The sequence below is a fragment of the Macrotis lagotis genome, chromosome 3 (assembly GCF_037893015.1).
Source record: "Macrotis lagotis isolate mMagLag1 chromosome 3, bilby.v1.9.chrom.fasta, whole genome shotgun sequence".
NCBI lineage: Eukaryota > Metazoa > Chordata > Mammalia > Peramelemorphia > Peramelidae > Macrotis > Macrotis lagotis.
This window is the reverse complement of record NC_133660.1, coordinates 146,302,014-146,326,005: the sequence shown is the minus strand read 5'-3', so window position 1 is coordinate 146,326,005 and position 23,992 is coordinate 146,302,014. Positions and strand designations below refer to the sequence as shown.

Sequence of the window (23,992 nt, the reverse complement as noted above, 5' to 3'; positions counted from 1 at the left end):
TCTAGTCCACCAGACTTCTTTTCTCCAGGTTTAATTTGCTCAGTTCCTTCAACTAATTCTTATCAGGTATGAATTCAAAGCCCTAGTCAAAGCTATGCTACCCAAAGTCCTTTTCAACTATAGAGTTATGTAATTCTGTAAAGAACATGGTTGAATTATATTTATTTTGGGATTATGCTCCTTCCAGAATATTTCTGGCTTTTATTTCATTGCAGGAGAAGGTGTTTTACTTCCATTCTCATGATAGCATGATGACTGCTTAGGGTCAAATTGCTATTACTATATTAGAGGAGGGGTAAAGGAATTTGCAGGTCAAATTTTGTATCTGGTCTTTTAACTAATTTAATTTAGCTCCAACAAATTTTCTCAAGCTAAATGTGAGTCATTGGATCACATCATTCCCTGCTGACAAAACTCATTTATGTATATCATTATAAGAAATATAAAAAGGACTCAAGATCAGGAAGGACCTAGGTCAAATCTCAGCACTTATAACTTTCATAATTCTATCAGATTGGGCAACTAAAACTATTTTTAATCTGTCAAAAATAAACAATACTATGAGGGTTCTAAGGAAAATGTAAAAGACTTTGTAAACCTCAAAATATATTTTCCATGAAAAGGAATACTTTTCCCTAAAACCATAATTAATTTATTTTAGTGACTTGGTAGAATCTTGCCTGTAAATGGGTTTCCAAACTATAATGCTGCTTTTCACACTCTTAGCACTTCCCTTTATATATTGTTATCCCTTGGCTATATTTGTGTCTCTTGTAATCACTTGAAAATGCTTTATCTTGGAGAAGGATTTTTTTTAATTAAGTCCATAATTATTCCATTTTGAGAAAAAAAGAAAAAAGATAGGAAAATGAAAAAATTTGAATTTGACAAGCTCACAAATTCTTGAGACTCTTTATAATCTTCTTATTAGAAGACCAAGATAAATGTGTTAAGCATCAGATATATCAGGAGATTGAAATATTACTTAGCATGATTGATTAGCAAAGTGAAAGATATCACTGTATGAGGGAAAATAGTACCTCTTAAAAATGGGAAGGCAGTTTAAGTAATGAGTGGGGAAGTCCCTATTAAAGATCATGTGCAAATTAAATATTAAGCAGGTTAACTATTGATTATGAGACATTTTAAAAAATGCAATAAAAGCCAATAATTAGAGTTGGAGCTTCTTCATCTGAGTTAGTGTCTCAGCTGAAAGATTTTCAAGGAGTTTGGGAACTATTGAAGGACATCAGGCAAGCTTTTGAATAAGCCTGTAATGAAAAAGATTGCCTTTTGTGAACTTTGGTGATGTAATAAATGTTGGGTTGAATAATTCCTCCTAGTATGAATCAAAGTGTCCCTTGGATAAGGGTGGGTAGAAGAAATCTACTTATGTGTTCTTTAAGTAAATTTAGAAAGACCCATGCATATAAATGTAATCTACAAAAGTAGCATAAAACCTTAGAATGGGTACTCTTGTGGTCTGGAGTATGTGGCAGAGGGGTCTAAGAAGAGGGAAAAGGAATGCATCTTAGATAACACTGCAGTAGCAAAAGAAGGAAATAAAATCATTTTTGAATTGAATGCAGCACATCTCTGAAACCAAAGAACCTTAAAATAAGTTAAAGAATCAAGAAAGTAAGGAGGTTCTGCTTCAAGATGGGGTTCAGTGAAAACAGAAATGAGTAAAGGCCTTGGAATTTGGGACATATAAACATCCCCTGGATATGCTTTTTTTAATTTATTTTAAGGCAATGGGGTTAAGTGACTTGTCCAAGGTCACACAGCTAGGTAATTATTAAGTGTCTGAGGTCGGATTTGAACCCAGGTCCTCCTGACTCCAGGGCCAGTACTCTATCCACTGTGCCACCTATCTGCCCCCAAAATATGCTTTTTGAAAGTTCACTTTGATTTAATAAGGTTTCCATTATAATTTGAAATGCAAACAAAATCCAACTTTTAAAAATCCTCATATCTGTCTTTTTTAAAAAAAATATCCCTTTTAATTTATCTTGATTTAGTTTATCTTGCTCAATTTTTTTTGTCCATAAATAGCAAAAAAAAGTGCTTCACGTTTAGATATGTATTCATTGTAGGTTTGGCACAGTTAGAATCTAGATTTAGAGTTTTAAGGGAAGATAGAATATGTCTTTGAAGTCTAGAAACAGAGCAATTAAGGTAGCAAAATGGTAGGGGAGAGACATCAGGTCAAACACTGATAGAGATAGATTAGCAAAATTTCTAAACGATGATTTTTGTTTGAGAACATTAAAGATGGTTAAATAAGTTTCAAAAAGGGTTGGCTAGGTGGCGCAATGGATAGAGCACTGGCCCTGCAGTCAGGAGTACCTGGGTTCAAATTCGACCTCAGACACTTAATAATAATTACCCAGCTGTGTGGTCTTGGGCAAGCCACTTAACCCCATTTGCCTTGCAAAAAAAAAAAGTTTCAAAAAAATCTAGCTTTTTTTGTCTCCCCATGTTAAATGTCAGTTAAAGAGTAGATCAAGATGATATTATAATTCAGTTTTTCACTCTGTTTATTCATTGCTGACATAATAATGAATGAGAAATTCATTTTCTAAGAATAATGAAACTATATCAGTTCTATTATAGCAGAAAAAAGACAGAACAGGAAAGAACTAGGAACTGAAGAAAATTGTTGTAGACATTTTCCAGTAAAATTATTTTTAAATCATTAAAATATAGACATATGAATCAACTATTTGCCTCCCATTTTTTCATTTTATTTAATTTCACTTCTGAGAAAGAACACCTTATAGTAGATTGCTATTTTGTTTGATATATAATTATAGATGAATGCGATTTCATATGGTGAGAGTTACTTGTAAGAAATTTTGCCAAATTACTATGTAAATGATTTACAAAAGTCATTTAATTATTTTAATATATCAGAATGAAGATTTAAAAGTAGCAACTAAATTTACAATAACTCTATACCCTCTTCCCTTTAGTAAATCATTCTCTCCTGGATTAAAAGAACCCAAAGCCTCATTTAAATTCTATTGCATGAAAAGCAATAAAACTGTTCATACCCTTTGACCCAACAATTCCAATTCTAGGCCTATATCCAGAAGAAATCATAAAAAAAATAGGAAAAGTCCCAAATGTTTCAAAATATTCATAGCAGCTCTTTTTATGGTGGCAAAGAAGTGGAAAGTTAGGGAATGTCCATCAATTGGGGAATGGTTAAACTAGTTATGGTACATGACTACTACGGGAATATGATTTTCTATAAGAAACCATAAATGGCTGAATGGAATGAATTACAAAATTACAAAATCTGATGCTGAGTAAAGGGAGCAGAACCAGGAGAACAATGTACACATTAACAACATTGTGAGTTGATAAAGCTTGATGGAAGCCACTCCTCTTAGCAGTTCAGAGAGCTAGGACATCCGTATTAGACTGACAATGGACAATACTATCCCCATCCAGAAGAAGAAAAACAAAACAAAACAAAAAAAAATCATTCATAATCAGATGAACACTATATTCACTTTTTAAAACATATCTCATGTATTTCTTTCCCTTATTCCTAATTCCTCATTCCAAAAATGACTAATCTGTAAATGTGTATGTATAATATTAACCTGACTGCTTGCCACTGAGGGGAGGGGACTGGGAAGGGAGGATGGAAGGAAATTTTGTAACTTAAAAATATACATATGCATGTGGTTGAATGTTGAACAATTTTTTATAATGTGTATTTGGAAAAATGAAATATTGATAAAAAAATAAAATATGGGAAATGGCAGAATTAAAGCACTGACCCTGGAGTCATTAGGAACTGAGTTGAAATCAGCCTCAGATACTTATTAGCTGTGTGACCTTGAGAAAGTCACCAAACCCTGTTTGTCTCAATCTCCTATAATCTGGAGAAGGGATTGAAAAATCACTCCATTAGCTGTGGCAATAAATCCTCAAAGATACCACAAATAGACATGGCTAAAAGAAATGACTAAGCAACACCATTGACTTCTCTTTAATTATCTAAAATTAAAAATAAAGGAAAATTCTATAAATTCTCACTAAAAAAAGCAAAAAACAAAAAAGAGAAACTTCTATTGTGTCTTAAGGGGAAAGAATGAGGACTTTTCATTTTTGCTACAAATACAGCCTCTTTTTTCATTTCTTTGTCTTCTCTTCTGTGTCATTATTTCTATGTTCTCCCTTTCTATCTCTTTCACATAAATATCAAATTGCATACAATTTTCCTATTCATAAATAAAATATCCTAAGCACCATTTATTTTCTTTACTATCACAAGAGATGTAAGAATTTTCCCACAAGAAAATAAGGAAAAGCATCCTAATTCATAAAATCAAAAACCTTAGAGTTGGAATTCTATTAAATGCTTGCAAATATAACATCAAAAATGCAAACAAATTAAACTTACTGATACATTTTGCCCTGCTGAGAATGGCCTCGTTTCCTCCACCTTTGTGCTGCTTTTACATTTCCAATCAAGTGAGTGATATCCTGTGCATTATAAGAGGCTTGTTCACTGACTAAAGTAAGGGTACAAAGGGATTTAACCTAAAACTAGTTTAACAAGTCAGGAATAGACAACTTTAACCAACAGTGTGGTTTGAAATGAAGAATCATATGATAAAACTTTCTGTAAGGAAGTAAGAATTTCCTGGTTCTGGCCAATTAAAAATTTTAGAAAGCAATTGTGATTTCTGTATCCCAGGAACACCTTTCTGTGTTTTGGGAAATGATGCATATGTGAATCAAGGGGTGGTATTGTCTCATCTGAGTCAGCAGAAATATAATCTTTGAGTATCTAACTTGGAGAAAGACAGGCAAAACTCATAACAAAATGTAGAGTTTATTTATAAAGGAAGTTGTATCTTATGCCTTATTTGATTTTGAAAGTGAAAATTTTCTCTTTTTTTTGTCTAAAAATTCAATTGAAGTCAAACTTAAAGGTGGACTCTCATATAGGATGGAAATTAAAAGTATGTTGATTTCCAGCATTATATGCCATAACCCATTTGGGGTTTTCATTGCAAATATTGGCTTAGCTTGCCATCTCTCTACAGCTCATTTTACAGATGAAAAAAATAAGACAAACATAATGTTACTAACCCAGGATAACACAGCTAGCTGGGATCTGAGGCCATATTTGAACTCATCCTGATGCCAGACTTGTCTCTCTCTCTCTCTCTCTCTCTCTCTCTCTCTCTCTCTCTCTCTCTCTCTCTCTCTCTATATATATATATATGTATACATATATATATGCATACATACATATATATGTATACATATATATATTTATATAGTGACCTGTCCCACAAATATTTAGACTTTAATTTTAAAAGTTTTTTACTAACAGATTTTATACTTCTGTATTCTGTCCTAACCTATTTTTCTTTTTTATAACCTCCACCCTCAGTTTTTCCTCGCTTTTCATTATGCTTAGATTAAAATTGCTCCATATCTTAGGGAGACACTTCCCTTTTACAATACATCCTTTACTGCCTCTAAATCATAACTGAACCCCCCCATGAAAAACTTGTTATTTTATAGTTGTAAGGACCTTAGAGCTCATCTAATCCATAACCTTTTCATTTTATTTGTTTATTTATTTGTTTTCACTCTCCCCCCCCACAACCATATCATCCCTTACAGTCTCCTCTCCACCAAATACACACAAAATGCTCTATTATTTGGACATGAGTTTCAAATCTGGTCCTGGGAGCAGTGCCACAGATTCAAGAAGACCCCATGTAAGGCAGAGAAAAACCAGATTTGAGAAAAAAGCCTCTTACACAGATACTAGCCTAGCTTGGTCTTCAGGAGAGGCAGTTTGTTGTCCTTCTAGTCTCCTTATCAGCTGCCTTTTCTATCCTTTGGGAATTCATAGAGGTCACAGTGCTCTTTACTGAAACTTAGGGCTTACAGCCCCACCAAAGTCTCATTTTCTTCAAACCAGAGCAATCTCACCAGGCTTACATGACTCTTTGGCCCTTTTCTTCTTGGGCAATTTCTACAGGATGCCTCCCCCCCCCCCCCCCATGCCCCCCTTCCCAGTTTGGAGTTTCCTTTCCTTCAGCTCTGAGAAGAAATTCAACCACACCTAGGGAGGATATGCCACACCCAGGGCAGGACCAGATAACATCAGAGAAGTAGAAGCCTAGAAACAGGTAGGGATTTCCAGAGAATCTGGAAGGAAATGCTTAGCCCTAAAGGAAGTTCCAGAGGTTTGAGCAACTGACCTGGAGGAATGACCTTGTGGTGATGAACTCTCTTCATCTAATAGCTGATGAAACTGAAGCCACAGAAATTATATGGCATAATTTGCTCAAATTATTGAGGCAGTCAGATATGATCCACAGGGTCATGAAGAGTTAGACACAACTGAACGACTGAACAAAATCAACAATAACAATAGCAACAAAATAATTGCTCAGGGTCCCACTACTTGGTGGCAAAATTGGGCCTGGTTCTCAATGAATTGTATTTTAATCTATTTCAGGAGTGGGCAAGGGCTTCGGACAAGATAAGGGTCAGAATCATGACCTTCTGCTACCCATTTTAGTCTGGAACTAGTCCAAGCAAGAATAAAACTTCCTACTATACAAAGTTTTCAACTCTATTTGAATTTATTCCAATAAGGTAAAGATTAAATCCAATTCTTAGTAGTTGTGGGTTAATGAATGAGAATTTGATGTCTGACTTTTCCAGGATCATTTGGACTAGAACTTGAGAATGATCTAACAACTCAGTCATGAATAATAGAATCAAGAGATACTTTTTGAGAGATTGATTAATTGAGTCCAGAAATTGTATAGATTTTTAGAGCAGGGGAGACTGGAGTCACTTTGAGTCAGCTTTCACAAGTTGTTAAATGAACATTTATACCTCTGAAACTGGAAACTTGAGCTATTTTGTTGATTTTTTTAACCTTCTGAAAAACATGGATAAAAATGATAATACTGTAGATTATATTTAAAATATGTAGCCCCCCCCAATTATCCCTCAAAGTTCCATGTTAAATTTTTATATACATAGCCCTGTTTCAAAGTCCCCAAGGTCCCTAGAATTTAAATCAGGACTACAGTAGCCTTGGAAATCCAATAGTATGAAAAACTGGTTATAATGTATAGACCAGAGTGTAGTTCTTTCAGTGGTACTGGTATATCTACTCAATTTAGTTATTTTTCCTAATATAATCTGAAGAATAGAAATAATTCATTTTTCAGAGAGGCAATGATAAGTATAGATGAATGGGATAGCTATAAATATTTCAAGTGATCAGAATTTAATTATACAAATGGTATTTCCCTCTAAGGGTTTTTCATGACCAGAGGATACTAAATTTTTGACAGAGAAGGTGAAGAAGTGAGCAGGAAATATACAGGTTGTGAATAGAGGTCACTGGTTAATTGGTCCCAAAAGAGTACTATAAGCCAGAGACACTATTTAGATTAAATTTCGTGTGATATATATTAAAATTAATATATATGGTTAGATAAATTTGAACTGTGTATTATTTAAGTTATTTTCTCCTTATCAAAGGAATCAATGAAACCTTCATCTTAATTGATCCTTCAAAAAAATTGATCCTTTTTCCCACACAAGGGTAAGTAATGATCTCCTGCCACCTGCCATACCCTATACAGATGGAAACCTCAAGGTAACTTAAGTAGAATAGAAAGAATAGTTTGTTGTCCCTTAGTTGTTTCAGTCATGTCCAACTCTTTGTGAACTCATTTAAGGACTTTCCTTCTCCAGTCTATTTTATAGATGAGGAAATTGAGGCATAATTAAGTGACTTGTTCAATATCACACAACTAGAAAATGTCTGAAGTCAAATTTGTACTCAAGAATAAGAGTCTTTCTGACTCCAGGCCAATCATTCTATATGCCATCTAGCTATCTCTGTAAAGAATATATGACACTTATGGTTTTGTGTGTTCTACTACATGAAACCAATGAGGTCCTTTCCAACCCTTCAGATTTTATTTCCAAAGTTACTAAAAAAGGGGTTAATTCTCCCTCTCCCAAATAGAATTTCTATTTACTTTTGTTTGGGATTGGTGGTGGGAGATGGAGATGGGGCTTTTATTTTACAATATGAATTACAAAGCTGATGGGAAAGGGAATCTTTGTGCCAACTTTGTGCTACTGGCCCAGGACAATGACTATCTGTCCTGGATTACAATATTTTTTAGTTATGACTCTGATGAGCTTTAGAAATGTTAATTCATTGATTCTTTCAGTAATCCTTTGAGTTTTAGATGCTATTATTATTATCCCCATTTTTACAGATGAGGAAACTGAAGCACAAAGACATCAAGTGACTTGCTCAGGGTCAGTTATCTAGGAAGCATCTGAGGCTGGTCCTTCTAAACTTCAGTTCCTACATTCTAGCTACCTAACTGCCTCTTTCAGCATTTAGTAAGAACTTAAATTTTTCCCTTACTTTTTTCCTTCTTTCTTTCTTTTCTCCCAGAAGATGTAAGAAAAGAAAAAGTATTTTCTTTGCAGGGAAACATGTAGTATCCATTGTTGAACCAGGAACCCAAAAACATTATTCATTTTTCCTTGCTTGCTTTGAGATTGAGGCTTTGTTCTAGAAAAAAGGCTGTTCGCTATGGTCAGGATCAGTCAATCACCCTAAATCAAATTTCTAAAGAATATTCTTTTAAATCTAGAGTTATCTAATTTTAAAATGGTGTTTATCTTCCCATTTGTCAAGAAATATAACATGAAGATAAAGGGACCAAATGCATATCAACAGGCGCTTAAGTTAAATTTGTCAGTGTCTTGACCCTAAAGTAAGGTAGTGCACTGGATGGAATGACAGATGTTTTCTCCATATATTATATATTATATTTTGCAGCTCTTTTATTCTTTCCACAAAGAAAATACTAAATAATAGAGTATGATTAATAAAAGGATTTCTGTTTTTCTTTGAAATGGATAGTATTCCACAAATAATTTTTAAAAAATAAAGCCTGTTTACCCTCACAGTTGCATGGCTTTAAAGTTTTGCTATTGTCCACCAGTCATTGAGCTTTCATTCTAATGTTTGTAACTTAACTGACCAGAAAATAAAGAGATACATGCCCTAGAGATTGTAATTGTCTTTTCTTTAAGATGCTAATTTAAAAGGATGTTTAAAACTGTCCTTTATGTCCTCCCCTTCCTATTGTGATTTTGCCAATGAGTACCTTGCCTATCATTAATCTCACCTTGGTTTAGGAGACCTGAGGTCTAAGATCTGGTTTTACTATTAACTCACTAACTTATTAACTTTAGCTTACTCAATAGCCTTAACTAATAAAGACTCTAAGGTCTCTTGGAAATTTTACATTTCTGAATTGTTGACATCCGATTTCATTGTCTACAGCAATGGTTTGTAGTGTTATCATTTTGTAAAGATACAGAAGAAATATGCTGTCCTATGTTACCTTTCCATGAAAAAGGGGGAAGAAAGGAAAGGAAAGGGGAGGAAAGAGGGAAGAATATTGAGCTTTTGCAATGGGTAGAATGATATTAGAATCACAGATTTAGATCCTGAAGAAATTCACAGAGGTTTTCTGATCCAGTTTCCTCATTTTACAGATGAGGAAACTGGGGCTCAGAGAAGTAGAAATGCTTGTTCAAGGTCATACTGTTAGGAAGTAGCAGAATCATTTAAACTGATTTTGTTTTTAGCACTGCACACAGCAAGCTCTTTGACTACCAAGATAAATTTCATTACCATTCTGAGGGAATTTGCCTGCTTTATTACTTACCCTAATTTCTAGAACTGTGAACAGAAAAAATTATAGTATGACTTTCTAAAATTCCAGAATGTGAATATGTTCATTACACAAGAAACAAAACACAGGTTGTTTGTTACCATAAATATATTTGTAAAATATTCAAAGTAACACCCTACATAAATAAAAATCTTGACAACTGTATAAAAACTACATGAAAATGTTAATATATATGATGACAGAAAATCATCCTCTGCATTGCTAATAGTTTACAGTAATAGCCTTTGCATTTTCATAACATTTTTTATCTAAACACTCAAAGACAAGTAGATGTTAATTCATGCAAATTAAACCTCACAACAGCCCTGTGAGGTAGGCAGTATATTATTCAACATAAAGAGGAATTGAGGTTAAAAGATTGATATCTTATACAGTGAGTTGTAAAAGACCATTTGACAAACTAGTACTTGAGTAAAAGTGACCTGTGATGCACCTGTGATGCACCTGTGATGGAGAACCAACTTGGCAATGCTGAGACTTACAGCTTCAACTTTTGCAATCATTTCCAAAATATAATTAAATTAAATTGAAGAATTGGGCTTATATAAATAAATAACCACAATACCTTTTTTTGGGGGAGGGGATTAGCTCCTTTGCAAAGTCTGATAAATATTAATCTCACTAAAATGAAAATCCTGAGAGTCACAATGATATACCCATATGTCTAGTATAGAAACTGAGCAAACTAGAAATTTCCAAAGCACCTTGTACTCATGTTTTCTCTTAATATCTGGGTATAGGAAAGCAGGTTCCAGGATTAATCAAAAACATGTCAAATACATAGAGATTAACCAGAAAATTTTGAAATTTTTTTCCTATAAATGATAGAATTTTATTTTTTATTTGTCTTGCTTTCCCTAGTGGAATTCATCTGCTCTATTTGTTTAAATCCAGAACTATGATTTCCTTGATGGTGTAGAAACTCCCTCCACTAGAGCAGATTGCTAATAGTTTTATTTTTAGTCTTAAAGAATTCTAGAATTGAGAATTAAGTGACTTGCCAATGTTCACACAGATATCCAAGTGTGTGTCAGAGGCAGGACTTGAATGGAAGTTTTACTGACTCTAAAACTAGTGTTCTAGTCAGCATATCATACTGTCTCTCTCTTTTTACTCTTACCTGCTCTTCACATAAAAGTCAGGAAATAATACCTCTATTAAATTAAAATAAAATAGGAATATTTCTTCTCAAATCTAGTCAATACTTTCAGGTGAATTATAATTATTATAGTATTTAATTCAATTTTATATCTGTCTTACATATGATCGTTTAAAAACAAACAAATAAACAAACAAAAGACTAATAAAAATTGGCAGCATCTGCAGGAGTTGTTGACTAAAGCTTTGTCAATAACCCTGTGTATTTCAATTTGATTCAACAAACATTTTAACATCTTTACTATGTACAAGGCACTGTCCTATGTGTTTGTTTTTGAGAAAAAAAAGTATTGTCTGCTCTCAAAAAGTTTACACTCTATAGGGTGTGGGGGGGAGTAAATGTACACATAATAATAAATACAAGGTAATGTGAGTAAAGAGAGAGCACTGACAATTGGGAATGAATGGAGATCAAGACAAAAAATGAAAAACAGAAATCAGACACTTCATTGGTAATTCACAGCTATAAGAGATTTGTGCTTTGCACATTAGTCCCTGAGTTGAGCACAAATATATCTGGAATTCCCTGTTGCTGTTGCAGGTAGTATAACTTATATCCCATGAAATCTTGTTTATGAGTAAAAAGTCTTTGAAACATTAACAAGACACACAAGACATTATAAAAGTGTAGGAATCCTCCATTTTTTCAAATGTAATGGAAAAATAGAAGTCAATTATATGGTTTTAGGAAGGAACATATTTAGACAAATTATTTCAAGTTGCATTAAATGAAGCGCATTAAGAAGTATTTGTATGATATACGATCCCAAAATAATAACCTAGCCATCTTAATGAATCCTTGCTCTCGTGTCTTAAGAATCACTGATTTTTCCTTCATATCTAGGCTGACTCTATGTCAGTGAAAAGTGGGGAAACCATCTATAGCAGACATAATAGAAGACTGATCACCATACTTTGGCACAGATCTTTCTAAGTAAGAAATTGAATATGTTGTTCCATTGATGATTTGGAAAGATAGTCTTCTTTCCTGACTTCATATTTAAAAACTTGAAAAAAGAAGTTTCTGAAACTATCACTTAGCCTGAGATATATCTTTTCTTCAACGTCTTTCTTTTTTTCATTCACAGTTTCCTCAGCTATATCCCATCAAGTCATTTTTTTCCATTCTTTCAGTATTATTTGAAGTAATGATATATTATTGCAGTATGCAGAATGAGTACCCATGTAGTAAATAAATGTTCTGTGCTCCATATAAAAATGTAAATTGTATATTACAATTAAATAACAAGTCCAATAGCATAATGGTTAATATTCTGTCCTTTAGGTCTTGTACTTGGATAAGATTTGCTTTTTTATGTAACAACCTCCATGCTCTGCCACTAGAAAAGAGTGTAAATAAATAATATTTACCTAGACCCTAGAAGAAATAGTTCTACCTATCATCACTAAGTATAAATAAAATGATTGTATTAATTATAAGAATCAGGAAATGGGAAGAATTGCCATAAAGTATTGGAGTCTCCCTAGTATCCAAGAGAAAAATATTCTCTTCATCATAGAGAAAAAATTTTATAATTATGGTTAAGAAGTAAAACAATATGAAAGAGTTCTTCTTAGCAGAGAAATATGAGGATTATGAGTACAGAATGGTCAGAAATGTTAACTTTTTATGCTGATTTTTTAAATTGTTTTTCATTGTTGTAAAGGTGGATCCCATATGGGGGTAGTAATGATATTTTGGGAATGACTGATGTAAAAATAAAAGTCACTAGTAAAATTGTTTTTAAAAATCACTTTAGAAAGAATTTTTTTGGTAATGGCTTTGTTTTATCTTTCATTATATCTTCCACTTTCCTTGTGGTAGGAAGTACTGATATGTGCAGCAAGGGGGAGAATAATAAGTCAACATGAGTCTTTTGTTATTCATGATGTCTTCAGGGCATTACCTAAACCACGTGCAGGGGAAAAAATACATATGATGAAGGAGATTCAGATGAGTAACTCATTCATTTTACTCAACTGAAGACTTTTCATTAGAGACCAATTTTTGAGTTAATCCAGTTCCGATACTGAGTCACTTGAGTGTAGACTCCTGGTCTTTTAGGAAGAGCACATGATTCTCCCCAGCTCACTATTCCAATAAGGTACCAGATATCATGGTGATCAGGATAAACCAGGGGTCCACCAGAATCACCCTGGAGAAAAAAATAAATAAGTAGATAAATATCCAGTAGAGGAATACATTTTAATAGAACAAGAAGAATTTTAAACATTTCTACTGAAAGGAGCAATACCGAAAATGAGCTTAAACTTAACAGAATGTTATAGAATGTTTCTATAACTTTCTAGAAAATCTTTCAGTCAGACAACTTTATTATCCAGTTGTATGAATCAATTGCACTCTTTGGTACTTAAAGCACTTGGATATTATCTTTAATTTCTTAAAGAACAGTAATATTTATTCATTAGTATATAATTAATCTTAGTTTTTGAGAACATAGGGAAAACTATCTCTCAAATTTTGTTTTCTTCAAAAGTTGACTTTAATTTATGCAATTAAGACTGATCTCTGTTTAAATTGGAGACAATTTCTCCTCAAACAAGTGAATATGTTTCACAGTTCTGTAGATTAGTATTTGAGATACTAATTGAAATACTAAATATCTGCCTAGAAATGCTTGATGTCAACATCAAACCTACCTTGCAAGCATCAATTTTTCCTTCCATGAACCCAGCACATAGCATTCCTTTTTTTATAAGACCATTATATACATCTGTTCTGTTACACACTTCAGTGCTAATGATTTCCACTCTAGCTTGGTGAAGAACATTTTGAGTTGGTCCTACAGAAACAAAAAGTTTTTAATTGGTACATCTTTGTGTATATGTATTTATACATAACCAAGACATACAAAGGTATCATCAAATGTCTGAATCAATTTATTAAGATAATTTGAATATTGTTGAGTTTTCATTTTTCCTTGCCATCAAATATGGATAGAGGGAGACATTTGCATGTATGAATAAATGTGACTTTTTATTATTCATATCATTATCATCATCATCATCATCATCAATATATCATAATAACAACTGACATTTATGAGATAACCAGACCATTTTAGATGAAGATTCACCAGGATGTAGTAGAAAGGGTTATTGGATGGTGTGGCTCTCTTAATATAATTCAAAATTACATTAGCTTTCTTGGCAATGATATCAAACTTCTTACTTAGTGAGCTTGCAGGTTGTCTGTTAAAGCCCTTAGATCTCTTTACCTTGAACTTTCATTTCACTGTATTTCCTTTACCTATGAAATTGATTTTATTTAACCAAATGATAAAACTTCACATTTATCATGGTAAATAACAGGGTTGTTGTGAAGATAAAATAACATGAGCAAAATACTTTGCTAACTTAAAATGTGATAAAAATGTTATCTAGCAATAAAAGTAACAGAGTGACAGCAAGAATGATAAGTTTCATCTTATTTAGTTTACTACAATATTTTGGAGTGTCAATTAGTTTTTAAAACTTGACTTCCACAAGTGTATTAGCCATCCTCCCATCTCTAAAATTTTGATAGGCATGACATCTATATATTTATGTAAATAAGGAGCTAAAAATATGAAAAAATAAAGATTCTTGTGGCACTTTATTGCTGACCAAGTTCTAATTTGAAGTAGAGCTTTCTGTAATATCTTTTATGACTGCTTGTTGTTCCCAGTCATTTAACCAAGTCTGCCATATTCATTCATTTTATTTTCTAGTCTCTCACTCTAACTTCTCTATTTTTTTTATTTAAGGCAATGGGGTTAAGTGACTTGCCTAAAGTCACACAGCTAGGCAATTATTAGGTGTCTGGGGTTAGATTTGAACTCGGGGTCCTCATGACTCTAAAGCTAGTGCTCTATCCACCTAGCTGCCCCAAATTTCTCTATTTTTAAAAAAAGATAACATGCTTCATCTCTCCTTGTTAGTACCTTGTTAACATTGAAAATCATACTCTTATCAAGTTAATTTTCTCCTTGATTCTTTTCTTCCTTTTTTCTAGGTTTTTAGATTTTCATCTTTTTTTTTTTAGTTCATCTTTTCATCTTCTTTTAACTTCTATTTGTTCCTCTTCAAATCCTTCTGCTCCTTCTCTAAATCTTTTTTTTTTTTTTTTAGTTGAGTTTCTACAAATGAGAATGTCTTTCTCCTCCCTGGGCCTTCACTGTGTCCTGATACTCTATCTCATCCTTAAATCCTTCTGTTTAAATCTTTTTCTTTCTTTAATCCTTCTTCAGGTTCCCTTCTGCTTCAATATAAGTCTTTCTCCTTTTACTTCTCCTTCAACTTTTCATTAAGTTCTTCTAAATTTTCCCTCTCCAACTCCAACCTCTGGACATTTTTGCATTTGCAAAAATACTCTAAATCACATTTATAAATTTTCCTCTAACATCACTTTCTTTCTCCTCCCTGTCTTTTCTGTTACCACTACCACTAGCTGCAACATTGTCAATTTATCTCCTTAACTAAATAATATGAGTGAATAAAAAAGCATTTATTTAGTGCTTTACTATATACCAGGCATTATGCAAGGGAATGGAGATTCACATACAAAACAGGAGATCGCTCTTGTCTTTTCACAAAGAATTTACAATGTAACAAGGAGAAACAATATATAAAACAGAGTGATAGCTAGCAGGGATGTTTTAGTTTGGCAAGATTGATAAATCCTTTCCAAGAACAATAACAGAGTTGATCTTATTGTAGTTTTAGACCAGAAATAGGGAGTATAGAGTATGGCAACTAATTAAATATTTTTTTATAGCAATTCTAAATGCAATGGATAACTGAAGCAATCATTAATCATAATATTGGATGATTTTGGGTAGGTGTTTCAGGCAAGATAAGTGTGAATCCTTCAAAACTTGGTTTCTGATCTGCTTGGCAATAGGTTAGCTAGTGGGAAGGCCCAAAGATGAAGTGAAGTGTAGGTGGAATTCTTTCAAAATATAGACTAGTTTTTGGACAGGGATGAACTATTCTCATTTCCTTCTTTGCATGAAATTAAATGCCAAAGCTAGTACCCAACAATAAGTGGGATACAAAGTAGGCAATCAAGAAGTGGTAAGAGATTTTAGTTGATGTATAAAATTCTTTTTTTTCTGGAACAGTGAAAAGAGCTTGAGATAATGGGGCACAAGCTAAGCAAGTTATATTGGGCAAGTTATATTAGACAATAAAGGACAGGGAAAGGAAGTTATTGGGTGACACTATAAGAGTAGAGAAGACCTGCATGAGATTCAGTAATATAGAGACCTAATCTTCTAGTAAGGGAGTTAGAAGTGAATATAAGTTGTCTTGCTTTGCCACTGAGCCACCCCAACAGAATGTCAAATTATCTCCTGAGACACTAGGAAAACAGAATCATCAAAGTTAGAACTGAAGGAAATCTTAGAGATAATCTATTATAGTAGTTCCTAAAACCTATAAGTTCTTGGGGAACACTAAAGTTATTAGAAAGCATTCATAAATACACAAGTGTATTAGATGTTATCATTTTTTATTTAACTACAACAAATATGTAATAGTGTAAATACAACTATGACATAGCAGTTCATGAATATTTCTTAAATAAAAAGGAGAATTTACTGTTTAAAAATCTAAATTGCTATTATAGTTAATTTTGGACCAAGAGTTTTCTGTGTAATAGGTATTGAAATAGCTAGAAGGGACTATGTATAAGTTGTTTTTTAAGATTTGTGTCTTGGGTTTTTTTAACCATCATAAGGAAAAATTCATTATCTGAGAAATGAGTGAGAAAATTAGATACCATGTAGTGGAAATAATGGATAATATTAGATGACATGTTGATCTGATTCCTCTAAAATACTAAGAGGATAAAAGGAAGATCTTCAATGTGTTAAGGGGATGCCTTTAACAGAATTTTTAGAAAGACTTACATTGACAAAGACATTTAAGAAAGTCACTTTGAGAGAATTGCAGAGAATAAGAAAGCTTGGAGGAATATGTCATAGATAAAACACAAAAGACCCAAAATCAAAAGTGGTGCTCTATGCTACCTGAATGCTACCTTGGCCATAGTGAACTGCAAAAGGTCTGAATGTATTCTTCATTACAAGGTCTTCCATGGATATATCTTTATATCTAATGGTTCTTCTCTATATTCTTGGGCAGGTACATGCAAGGGGTCTTAATATCTCCTTGGTAGTCACATTGCCAGAGGACTTGAAACAATAGTGCAATAGATCACCTTATTATTGGATACATCCCTGCAACTCTTAAAGTATAGATTTGATTATTCTATTTTCTGAATTATTTTGAATAACACATTTAGAAATAATACTTAAAATTTTTAAAGACTCTTTTTAAGTTTTATTTATTTAAAGCAATGGGATTAAGTGACTTGCCCAAGGTCACACAGCTAGGCAATTAAGTGTCTGAGGACCAATTTGAATTCAGGTCCTCCTGATTTCGGGGTTGGTGCTCTATTCACTGTGCCATGTAGCTGCCCCTGAAGTTTTTTAAAAGTGCTTTCCTTTCAACAACATTTTGTGGTAGGTAGTAAAACAAAGTTTTCCTTTAACTGCTAAGGAAACTAAAATTAAGAATTAACCTAGATCTCTTCTGTTTTCAGTTTATCATACCTTTTATTAGAGAAGAGAGCATCTCTTCAAAGGATATAGCTAAATGTATTTTTCCTATGACAAATCATGAAACAATTAAGTACACAATTAAACTGTGATTTTAAAAATACTCACCATCATCTACTACAGATCCAAATCCAGTGACAAATACACTTGTTTTAGGTGGCAATTTTACATAAGATTCTGGGAGACAAACTCGTTGGATCTCATTGGAATATTCAATGTTTTCAGCTATTTGCATCAAGGCAATATCATTTTCATGTGTAATGTTGTTGTATTTTTCATGAACAATAATTCTGTCAACATTTTGTTTTGTTAAAGGTGGAGTGAGGGTTGTTCCAAATGTCACAATCCATTGCCTTGGATTCTTGGTTCTGCAAAAGATTTAAATGAACAAGTCATGTTTTGGATAATGTGCAAGATTTAACCTTAATCTTTAAAAGTAGAGACAAGATCATAAGGAAAGAAGAAAATTGGGAAAATAATAGTTTCTCAGATAAAGATCTCATATATCAAATATATAAAGAACTTTGTCAAATCTATGAGAATATGAGTCATTTTCCAATTGATAAATGGTCAAAGAATATGAACAAGCAGTTTTATGATGAAGAAATCAAAACAATTAGTAGTCATATGGAAAAATACTTTAAGTCATTATTGATTAGAGAAGTGCAAATTAAAATAATCTTGAAATATCTTTTCATACCTATAGGAATGACTCAAATGTTTAAAAGAGATGATGGGGGGGAATGTGGAAAATTTGAGACACTAAAAAATTGGAATTATGTCCCATGAATTATCAACCTGCCTATATCCTGTGATCAAGCAATGTCACTACTAATCTATTTCCAAAGATGATTGGGGGGAAAAAGGAAAAGAATCTGTACATTCTAAAAAATGAATATCAATTCTCCTTGTAGTGACAAAGACATGAAAATTGCAGGGATATCCTTCAGTTGGAGAATTACTGAACAAATTGTAAAATATTTCTGTGCTATAAGAAATTATAAACTCAATGATGTTAGAAAAAACATGGAGACTTAAATTAATGAAGAGTGAAGTGGACATAACCAAGAGACCACTGTGTACATTATCAGCAATATTATTTTTATGGTTTATTTATTTTTATATTATTACAATAATCTTGTTGTGAAAGTAAATATAAGCCCCTCCCACCAAAAAGATATAGAAATCTCAAGAGAAATGGAGTGAGAGGAAAAAAAGTGTATTTCAGTCTATGTTCAGATTTCATCAGTTCTGTCTCTGGGATGAGTTGCCTTCTTTATCATGTCCATCAGAGAAGTTGCTTCAATATCTTTTTCCACAGCTGCAATTACTAACTGTACTTTCCTCTATTCTATTCCTCCCCACTCTCATTTATTCTATTTTCTCTCTCATTTCAGCATGTCCCTCTTCAGAAGTGTATTGTATCTGACTACCCTCTCAATCTTTCCTCTCTTCTATCATCTACTCCCTACATTTCTTCCCTCATGCCCCTTATCCCTTACCTTTCCTCTTATTTTTCTCTAGGGTAAGATAGACTTCCAAACCTATTGAGGTTGTATGTTATTTTTTTCACTGAGCCATTACTGATGAGAATGAAGTTTCACTTATTCTCCCTTCTCTTCTCCCTCTTCCACTCCATTGCAAAATCTTTTTCTTGACTCTTTTATGTGAAATGTCTTAACCCATTTTACCCTTCCTTTCCCTTTCTCCCACTACTTTCCTTTATCACCCATTGACTCCATCTTTATTCTGCATTATACCATTATATTCAACTCCTCTCCCCATGCTCTGTCTATCCCTCTAACTGCTCTTATAAATGAGAAAGTTCATATGAGTTATCAGTATCTTCTTCCCATGCAGGATTAAAAACAGTTCAACATCATTAAATTACTTGTAACTAATCCTTCCCATCCACCCTCTCTACACTTCACCTGAGTCTTGTACTTGGAGATCAAACGTTCTGTTCTGCTCAGTTCATTTCAACAGAAAAATTTTAAAGTCCAATTTCATTGAAAATCCATCTTTTCCCCTGAAAGAGGATGTTCAGTTTGGCTGAGAAGTTGATTCTCTGCTGTAAACCAAGCTCTTTTGCCTTCTAGAACATAATATTCCAAACCCTATGATACCTTAAAGTTGATGCTGCCAATCCTATGGAATCCTGACTATAGTGCCATGGTAGTTGAATTGTTTCTTTCTAGTGGCTTGTAGTATTTTCTCTTTGACTTGGGACTTTTGGAATTTGGCTATAATATTCTGGGAGGTTTTTTTGGGAGAGGGTATCTCTTTCAGGAGCTGTTCAGTGGATTCCCTCAATTTCTATTTTACCCTCTTCTTCTAGGATCTCAAAGAAATTTTGCTCTATTATTTCTTGCAAAATGAAGCCTAGGTTCTTTATTGGATATGACTTTCAGGTAGCCCCCAAAATTTTTACATTATCTCTTCTGGATCTGTTTTCCAGGTTATTTTTTCCAATGAAATATTTCACATTTTCTTCTAAATTTTTGTTCTTTTGGTATTTATTGTTTTATTGTTTCTTTATTTCTTGCAATCATCAACTTCCTCTAGCTCCATTTTACATTTGAAGAAGTTATTTTCCTCAGAGAGCTCTTTTTTATTATCTTTTCCCAACTGGCCAGTTTTGCTTTTTAAGGCATGCTTCTCCTCATTGGGTTGCTTTTTCCATTTGGCCTAAACTGTTTTTAACATGTTATTTTCTTCTGTATTTTTTGCATTTCCTTCACCAATGCTGATGATTTGGTTTTTATGATTTACCTTTCATTGCTCTCATTTCTCTTCCCAATTTTTCCTCTATCTCTGTTACTGTTACTTGCTTTTCAGTATTTTCTGAGCTCAACCATAGCCTGTGCCCATTTCCTATTTCTCTTGTAGGCTTTGGATACAGAAACTTCAACTTTGTCCTCACCTGAGTATGTATTTTGATCCTCCATGGAACTGAAGTGATCTTCTATGGTCAGGTTCTTCTTTTTCTGTTGTTAGCTTATTTCCTCAACCTATGACTGATTTACCACATTTCCAAGGCTTTAGGGTCTTTTGGGGATACCACAGGTACCTTAATTCCTCTGTGGTATTATGTTCTCTTGCCTGTGCTCTGATCTGTGGATGGCCACAAGCAATCCCCTCTGCCCTGGAGTTGTGAGGAGGATATGCTCCTCTATGGTAATAGAGGCCCCAGACTGGGCCCTGGATCTGAGTATGGGCAAAGAAACAGAGTTCTGCCCCAGGGATAGCAGAGAGGAGCAATATAATTTTAAGAAACTTTGATTGCCCAAGTTGTTTTGGACCTTATAAATATTCAAGTTTTGACCATTATTGATACCTACAAAGGAGGAAAATACTATCCATTCAGAAAAATAGCTGATAAATAGAAGGAAGTTCAGAATGATTTTACACAAATACACACATTTGTGTCTAATGATAGCCATCTCTAGATTGGAACGATTGGAGGGGTAAAAAGGGAAAAAAGAAAGTTTCATGATAACTTTACTATTTTCCAATGGAACAGCAAAGTGTGCATAATAGATTTGCTCTTTCATGTGCAATTATCTTTTTTATTTCTTTTTTATGAAGCAATGGAAATACTTCTTTTATTTCTTCAGTTCAAAATAAAATAAACAATTTTTTAAAGAAGGAGATATCAAGACATAGAACTTCCTTGCTGGAAAACAGATCTTGAAGATAACTGAATCCAACCTTGTCATTTACAAGGGGGGGAAAAAGTTAGCATATGAAAAGAAGAAACTTGCCCAAGGAATTATATTTAGTTAGTGACAATACTGGCTCTAGAGTGTATGTGTTCATATACTTAGTCCAGAGTTTTTTTTTCAGTCTAGGAGCATTAAGACTTTTTTAAAGCAACTTTATTTTTTTATTTTTATTTTTACTTTTTTAGATTTTTCAAAGCAATGGGGTTAAGTGGCTTGCCCAAGGCCACAAGGCTAGGTAATTATTAAGTGTCTGAGAATGGATTTGAACCAGGTACTCCTGACTCCAAGGCCAGTGCTCTATTCACTGTGCCACCTAGCCGCCCCACATTAAGATTTTTTAATAGACACAAAGTAGAATATAATATCTAATAATATTTTTGTAATACTTAAAAGATCAGTATGGATACTCCTTCCTCTAATGTGGATTATATATTAGTGATGGATATCTTCCTTCTGAAGGAAAAATCCATATTTTCTTTTTCAGGGTTTTGCAAGGCAATGGAGTTACATGACTTGCCTAAGGCCACACAGCTAGGCAATTATTAAGAATTTGAGGCCAGATTTGAACTCAGGCACTCCTGACTCCAGGACCGGTGCTCTATCCACTGTGCCACCTAGCTGCCCCCCATGTTTTTTCTAAAGTCAGTGATAGGTAATCTTTAAGCTTACTATGCTCCTCTAGCCCCATCCAAAACAAAAAAATTTCCTGTAGCTAATTTGATGATGATTTTTTTCTGAATACAGTTAGTATGGTCTTTGAATATTAAATGTACAGTCTACCCACCAAGTCTCTGCATGAAACTTTACTAGCTAAAGTGTTCTACTGGAAAGAACCAAGAATAATTTTCTGAAATCTAAATTGCAAAGAGATATGAAAGTAAGAATTTAATAAAGGTCAACAACAAGAATGGGACAGCTAGGTGGTACAGTGGATAGAACACTGAGCTTGAAATCAGGAAAACTCATCTTGATGAATTTAAATTTGACCTTAGCTACTAGGTTCTGTGACCATAGACAAGTTACTTAACCCTGTTAGATTCAGTTGCTTATTTGTCAAATGAACTGGAGAAGGAAATGGTAAACCATTGTAGTCTCTTTGCCAGGAAAACTCCAAATGGGGTAAAATAAGTATGACTGAAAATACTTGACAAGGGACAGCTAGGTGGCACAGTGGATAGAGCACCGGCCCTGGAGTCAGGAGTACCTGTGTTCAAATCTGGCCTCAGACATTTAATAACTACCTACCTGTGTGACCTTGGGCAAGTCACGTAACCCCATTGCCTTGCAAAAACCTAAAAAGAAAATGAAAATACTTGAAAATAATGAATTCAGAACCCTTAAATGAACCACAATGGAGCTGAAAAAAATCCTTACAAAACTCCCCATAATACTATCAGAGTTCATTACAATACAGGGTCCATTATTATTAGGGAAGGAGGAAGTAAAAGCATTTATATAGTATCTACTATGTGCCAGGCACAATATAAGTGCATTTACAAATATTATTATATGTAGAATCTGGCAAAATTAATACTTCCTTGGCAAAAAAGAGGATGAGAATTGATAGAAATTATTAAAGCATATGAAAAACCTACAAACGTTTTTGTTTTAAGGAAAGCTTTATACTCCTAAAAATCATTAAGAATGACCAGCAACCTTTTTTTAAGAGCTACCTAGGTGATACAGTAGATGGTGATACAATAGGTAGAACACTGAGTCTAGAGTCAGGAACATATGTATTCAAATCAGACCTCAGACATTTAATAGTTGTGTAATCCTGGGCAAAGTATTTAACCTCCATCTGCTTTGGTTTACTCAACATAAAATGGGGGAAACAATAAAATCTTCTCTAGGGGTTATCATGACCACCAAATGAGATAATATTTTTAAAACACTTTAGAACCATGTTTGACTATAATAAATACTTTTTTCTTCTTTCCTCATTTTGATTATGTCTATCAATATCTCTTATTTGAAATTAAATATGGTAGATTTTAACAAATATTTATTTTAGAATAACAATAATAATTCATTCTATATTAACATAATTTTTTTTATCAAAAAATCCTGGAGTGGCATTGTTTCACATATTTTTTACAAATCTTCTTAATTTGGGGCTTTAAAAAAAACAGCTAGATTCTCATATCTGTTTCTGCATTCAACTTGTTGTGATACATTTTCTGGTTGAAGCTCCATATAAAGAATTCATACAGATAACAATGATTTTTAAGCCTATCTATAGTTGAAAAGGAGGAAAGTATTTTAAAAGTTTAAAATTTATTTATTGAATTTTATTATTACTATGACTATTATTATTATAAATAAATGTATGTTTGTGAAAATAGTTTTGATTATCAGATTTCTTGAAAGGGTCTCAAAGATCCATAGACCATACTTTGAAAACTTCTAACCCACAGAAATATTTTGAGAACGGATACCATTTCTTTTTTTTTAGGGTTTTTTTTTTTTGGTAAGGCAATAGGGTTAAGTAGCTTGCCCAAGGCCACACAGCTAGGTAATTATTAAATGTCTGAGGACGGATTTGAACTCAGGTACTCCTGACTCCAGGGCTGGTGCTCTATCCACTGCATCACCTAGCTGCCCCAGCAGATACCATTTCAAAAAGCAGCAGTCACAGCTTCTAACAGGCACCCACCATTGGATTTGGTGAATGTAACTGAAAGCA

The 23,992-nt window shown here is 33.4% G+C and overlaps 2 protein-coding genes across 2 annotated transcripts in view; both read right to left on the bottom strand.

Annotated features, from left to right (window-relative positions):
* The window catches only part of LOC141517884 (transmembrane protease serine 11G-like), a 49,128-nt gene extending 44,613 nt beyond the window's left edge, over positions 1–4,515 (bottom strand). Inside the window, exon 1 of the mRNA XM_074229327.1 lies at positions 4,421–4,515. Coding sequence (XP_074085428.1) covers positions 4,421–4,428 — 8 coding nt within the window. The 5' untranslated portion in view covers positions 4,429–4,515. The remainder of the gene's footprint in view (positions 1–4,420) is intronic.
* Positions 4,516–9,924: 5,409 nt separating this feature from the next.
* TMPRSS11F (transmembrane serine protease 11F) overlaps positions 9,925–23,992 on the bottom strand; it is a 95,599-nt gene continuing 81,531 nt past the window's right edge. Inside the window, exons 8-10 of the mRNA XM_074229324.1 lie at positions 17,690–17,949; positions 13,620–13,762; positions 9,925–13,114 (exon numbers count right to left, since the gene is read on the bottom strand). Of these exons, the coding sequence (XP_074085425.1) occupies positions 12,953–13,114; positions 13,620–13,762; positions 17,690–17,949 (565 nt within the window). The 3' untranslated portion in view covers positions 9,925–12,952. The remainder of the gene's footprint in view (positions 13,115–13,619; positions 13,763–17,689; positions 17,950–23,992) is intronic.